Here is a 5,928-nt window from a genome sequence, read left to right as displayed (position 1 = left end):
AAGTTCTCCAATAGAATTTTTCAAAGTTGCTTCATGAATGAGAGGTTCAACCCTTTTCGCATGACCTTGGCCTCTATCATTTCCATCTTTCAACTAGTTAGAGTGGGATATAAAAATCCTTGATAAAATGGCCATTAGTAAGCAGACTTATAGGTGAGACTAAGGGTTGAACCACTCGTCGCATAGTGAACAAATCTTCAAATGCACTCTAGATTCTCCTTCAATTACGGCCAAAAGGTGACCGGGAGAACCAAGATACATAACACACAAACATGACCGACTCTCTCTTCAAACAAAAGCACACATGACCAACTCCCCTCAAGATAAAAATTGAGGGAGAGAACCAAGATACACACACAGACATGACCGACTCCCTCTTCAAACAAAAGGACACATGACCAACTCCCCTCAAAATAAAAATTGAGGGAGAGATGCAAGATACACACACACATGACCAACTCCTACTTTAGCAAAAAAGATAATTGAAATTTTCCTTTTCTATGCTAGTTTCAAATGCTTATGCAATTGATAATTCATTGATTAAAAATTTCATAAGAGCATATAGTGGAGTCTTGGACAATGTGCCCTCCAAACTCTAAGATAATCCTTTTCAAAGTATGACATTAGACTATGATGCATCTGGAGCTCTAAATCAACATGGTTTTGACTATAAGATTTACCTCTCTCACTCATAATACAATAGTAACAAAAAGCACAATTAATTGAATATTCTTGATGCTATAAAGACTTAGTAATGACACAATCTATTAAGCTATGAATAGGCATAACACAACTAGGTTTGTAACCTTTACAAGAGCTTTACCAAATCTATCAAATACCCAGCCTATTGGGCCACTCTCCAACTAGCTTACTCTCATTGAGTTGGAGAGAGATTGGAAAAAAAGAGTTCTCTAAAGCGCCACGACCTTCTAATATAGCCTCATCTAGCCCCATTGCCTTGAAGAAGTCATGCCCACAGTCTTGATTGGTTATTCAAACTTGTGCCATGCACCCGTAAGATTGGCCAATGTATGACCTACAACCATGTTCAAGATCTTCTCCAAGGTTCCATGAGCCAGCCTATCACACACTCTCAAACTTCCAATGATTGTCCATGTTAATGAGCCAATAGGATCCCAAGGAGCCACGTCAAACAAGTACTTTGACCTCATGCATTTGTGAGCCCTTCACGAGGCATCATTCCAAGGAATACACTAATCCCCCGAGAGGCTTCTTGCCACAACATTCCCTCTAGAAGCCGAAATGGGGAAGAAAACCTACTCAAAGGAAGAACACACTAATGCATTCAAATCAAGACAACACTGCTAGGTAAAAATAGGATCAAGCAAACTATAATGACCTCAAGACAAGTGCCAACCAAATTATAGAAGATTATACTCATGAGAGCCAAACCACTCAACCAAGTACCATAGAAAATGAGTTCCTCAGAATGTCCACTGTCATTCACTTGATCAGCTGCAATAAACTTAGCTTGATTTCTTGTTGTCAAAACTTCCATAACATGTGCTTTTCCCTTTGAGTTCATGTGCTACTCAGGATGCCATCAATTATTAGAGAAAAACTAAGCTTGAGTTCAATAGAAAACTTAGACAAGTGCCAAAAATAAGCTAACTCCCTAGAGTCAAAGCTTCACCCCAACAAAATCATCGAATGCGTATTGAAGACTAGATCAACCTTAAAATGCACAATAAAGTTTCAAAGACGTCCAACCTTCTTCCACTTTATCAATTGCAACAAAAAAAACAAGCTCATTTGTTAATGTAGCTACATCAAATCAACCCACTACTGTAAAATATACCTAAGCAACAAACTTGAAGAGACACCTATAAAATCCAAATACAAGAAGCACTAGACCAAGAAATGGTTACCCACATAGGGTACTACCCCAAAAAAACTTTGATAGGGCCTAAAAAGTCTTCTATGCTCAAATCATCTTCAATAATCACATTAGCTTCAGTAGGACCATGAATTCTATCAATGTAGATTCCTCCACCCGGTATGCTATCATTCAAAAATGCTAGAGGGTAACACTTCAAAACATACATCTTTCATTTCATAGATAAAGAAGCTTCTACAATGTTTGTTGCTGACATTCATCTATGCCAAAATATTATCAAACTCTGACAAGTTTTTGCAAATATGCACAACCTTTCAAAGAAAAGACTTAGATGCTTACTAAACCTTGGACCTTGATGAAAGAATTCTTGTGGAAAACTAAATTCTTTGCAAGATTCCCATAGGTTTTCATGAAATTATTTGATACCACATGTTAAAATTTGATGCATGCAACATGTCTCACAACCCAAGCTATTCAAATTCAAAGTATGTAGTTAGATCACAATGAATTCAAAGCTCTAACTCGACATAGTTTCAACCATAAGGTTTCTCTTCCGCACTCAGAATAGACACAATCAATTGGAGATTATTGATGCTATAAAGACTTAGTAATGACACTATCTTTTAAGCTATGCATAGGGACAACCCTAGTGGGTTTGTAACATTTACAAGAGCCTTACTGAATCTATCAAAATACCAATCTCATTAGGTTAGAGAAATATTGGAGAAAGAGAGTCTCTAGCCCCACCGCCTGAATGAAGTCATGCCCAGTGTTGATTGGTTATTGCATAATCGTGCCATGCACCACATAGGTCTAACTGATGCATGACCTACAACCACGTTGATGGTCTTTTCCAAGGTTCCATGAGCCGTCCTATCACACACTCTCAAACTCCCATGTTGTCCCAACGGACAAGCCAATAGGATTCCAAGGATGCACATCAAAAAAGTTCTTCGACCTTAGGCATTCGTGAGCCCTTCATGAGGCATCATTCCAAATGTTGTACAATCTTACATAAGGAGGTTTTCCATATGATCATATATATATAAACATAATTCAATAGACTCATGTTTCAAAATGTTGCACAATCTTGCATAAGGAGGTTCTTCATGGGATTTTGAAAAAAAGCTATAAGTTTGTATTGAAAAAGAGGTTATCTTAAAAGGTAAAATTTACAAATAAGATGTTTTAGCAATATTCCTTAAATGCAAATGAAATATAGAAATTGTATGTAGTGAGCCTCGTCAGAGTAGTGAAGCATTAACTAATAGCCCCTTCACACTGTTACTATACAAAGAACTTGACTTTTTTTTTTTGGATGTCTTTTTTTAGTGTTAGTAGCAATGCTAGAAGAAGTACATTGTGTTAACATGTGCATTGAAATGTGTTTTAAGAGGCCTCATAAAAAAGATTATTGGCCTGCCCAGGCGCTTAGTGAAGGCTTGCTTTTCTCAAAGGAACAAATATTTTTTGGGTATTATTTTTGTTTGTAGACGATGGAAAACTAATCACTTGTTGATAGCTTTGTCGTTCTATTTACGTGGGCAAGAATCTAAATTGACGCTTTTTAGGAGCTTATTGTTGAAATTGTGGCCTACGAGTTCCGTTTTCTTCACTGCAAGAGCTTTTTGGACATTTTTAGCCTTTGACTCTCATAGAGCTCTCTCTCTCTCTCTCTCTCTCTCTCTCTCTCATTGAGCTTCTTCTCTCACCATCCTTCCCTCGCCTTTCCTCCCTTATTCTTCCCCTTGCCTCCTTCTGACACGTGCACAGCATAAAGCTCCACATACCTCGCATACCTTTAGTTACCTTATTCTTTGCCATTTATCTTACGAGCTTCTCCTCCTCTACATTTGATGTTTACCAATAGCTCCTCATTCCCTTTGGGCAAGCCATATGAACATCATGAATGGACACATAAAAGCAACATTTAACTAAGAGAGAATATGATATGGATCAAATTTTGTCCATGAAACAAGCTCATACTTTCTATGTCAAGCGGTGCTAGCCACATCCCAACACCTATATGTTGTTTTCAGAATCAATCCCAAGAAGTAATAGGTATAGCAAGCTCTAAAGATTTTGAATCTAAGTGTTCAAAGCTCATTGTGAACATGGTTGTGTGATTATGGTTTATACATGAAAAGCACACAAGCAAACATAATAATCAAGGTTAAGGATAACAAAGATTCATGACATACGTAGGTACAATTTATACATGAAAAATTACTTATTGAAACACAACCGAACAAAATAAACGAAATTAAAGATAACAAAGATGCATGTGCCTACATAGACTAGGAAGGTTCAATAACCTTTGTATCAAAGGGTCAATTTTTAAAGGTTAGTAGAATCAACTCTATTCCACCTTCTAATATTCATGCCATCACTAAGAGCTAAGCCGATAGCACTAGTTGTTTTGGTGGAGTTTGAGCCCACATAGTAGAGTCCAAAGACATCGTTGGCAAGTCTTACCACATGTGGAGCAGCAACACTCCCACTATCCCAAGCTTCAAGCTGGCTTGATCTTGGCAAAAAGATGGGACCCCCCGGCTGCTCGCTAAGATCTTGCTTATCCTTGATCCAATTAATGCCATCTTTAGAGGTAGCAAGCCCAATGGCATGGATGCCGGCCTTGTTAAATCCCTCATAGAACATGACAAATTGGCCATGATGTTGGATAACATGGCGACGCCCCACCCCGACATCATCCCAAGAGCCAAGAGCCCCTTTTTCAAGGGCTTTGCCAAGCTTGGTCCATCTTTTTCCATCTTCAGAGCAAGCAACTCCAATGGCAAAGGAAGGGGACAAGGTGTCGAGGGAGGAATAGGTCATGAGCCATGGGAAGGACACTGAGGAAGGGATGACGCGAGCCCATGCAACCATGAGCTCATCCCATTCACCCTTGCTTCCCACATGCAAGATTGCCTCGTCTCTTCTCTCAAAATGGGTAATGCCATCACTAGATGTTGCCAAGCCAGTTCTAAGTCTCATTCCTGTGGCAGTTCTTCCAGAGGAGCCCAAGTTCACACTCTCCATATCTCCACCAAAGTAATACATCCACCATCGCCCCTCATGGAACAAGACATCACTGCAGCCCACGTGCACACAATCAAAAGCCGCAGGACATCCCTCCCTCGGATCCATTATCGCTCCCTTCCGCAATGGCCCCTGCACCTTCGCCCATTTCACACCATCTTTGCTCATTGCTAGTCCAATTCGCCCGCTTGATATCAACGCACGGCTCACTCCCGAGTGCCACGAATCTCCTTCTCGTCCATAGTAGTACATTCTCCACGCTGATGAGCATGGGTCTTTCACGACAATCGGATGAAATACGCATTTTTCGTCCCACCATCCTGACTCTTCTTCCGGACCGAAAAGTCTACCTGCAAGGCTGCGTGACGTAGCGCAATAAGAAGTTGTAAATGCAGTTTGATGATGATGCTCGCGGACGGACTAACATAGGCCATCGACACAGATTTGATGAACTTTCCCACGGAACGCCATTTGTTTTCCTCTAGAAGATCACGGTAGACATAGATTTTTGGCCCATGACCTCTCGAAAGAAATGAAGGGAACTGCTCACATACCGTTCATTTTGCACAAAATTTATCGAGTCTGAACTCCTGATGATATGCCCGCGGCGGGAAGTTCCAGGCCTACTCAGCGACTGCGCCCGAAACGTGGGCAGACCAACACTGCCACGGCATCGATGGAACAATTTCAACCTGGACACAGGTGCAGGACCGAACGCATCGCTTTGATGAGGGCACCAAATCCGAAGGCAGAAATCCATGGAAACGAAATTCAACGAATAGAGATTCGTGGACAGAAAAGTTGCGTCAAGATAACACTCACGGCCACTAAGTTTCAATATAGGAACTTCCCGTTTTGTTTCGTTCATGTTTATATAATTTTTTTTTCCCGACAATATTTTCTTTACAACGTATCTCATCTTATATAACCACGGACACTAGGGAAAAAAAGAGAGGATACGTGGCAGCTCTTGGATGGAGGCTTGGAGAGGGGAGGAGGTGCAAAGACAAGAGGCAAGCTTTAAGTGAGGA

At 40.5% G+C, this 5,928-nt stretch overlaps 1 protein-coding gene across 2 annotated transcripts; it reads right to left on the bottom strand.

Annotated features, from left to right (window-relative positions):
• Nucleotides 1-4,146: 4,146 nt before the first annotated feature.
• Nucleotides 4,147-5,703, bottom strand: LOC147882208 (uncharacterized). Of its 2 annotated transcripts, none has more exons than XM_087401928.1 (2): nt 5,452-5,703; nt 4,147-5,255 (listed from the first exon to the last, which is right to left on the bottom strand). In XM_087401928.1, exons 1-2 carry the CDS (start codon nt 5,655-5,657, stop codon nt 4,196-4,198), a joined length of 1,266 nt encoding a protein of 421 aa, XP_087258054.1. In that variant the 5' UTR covers nt 5,658-5,703; the 3' UTR covers nt 4,147-4,195. The 2 variants fall into 2 exon arrangements, with proteins under 2 accessions (XP_087258054.1, XP_087258055.1); XM_087401929.1 differs by having other exon boundaries at nt 4,147-5,247; nt 5,452-5,592.
• Nucleotides 5,704-5,928: the final 225 nt, after the last annotated feature.

Source organism: Dipteris shenzhenensis, chromosome 30, assembly GCF_047967505.1.
Source record: "Dipteris shenzhenensis isolate YYH24624 ecotype China chromosome 30, Dip_SZ_1.0, whole genome shotgun sequence".
Taxonomy (NCBI): domain Eukaryota; kingdom Viridiplantae; phylum Streptophyta; class Polypodiopsida; order Gleicheniales; family Dipteridaceae; genus Dipteris; species Dipteris shenzhenensis.
The sequence above is the reverse complement of the archived record's forward strand: the minus strand, read 5'-3'. Positions and strand labels throughout refer to the sequence as shown.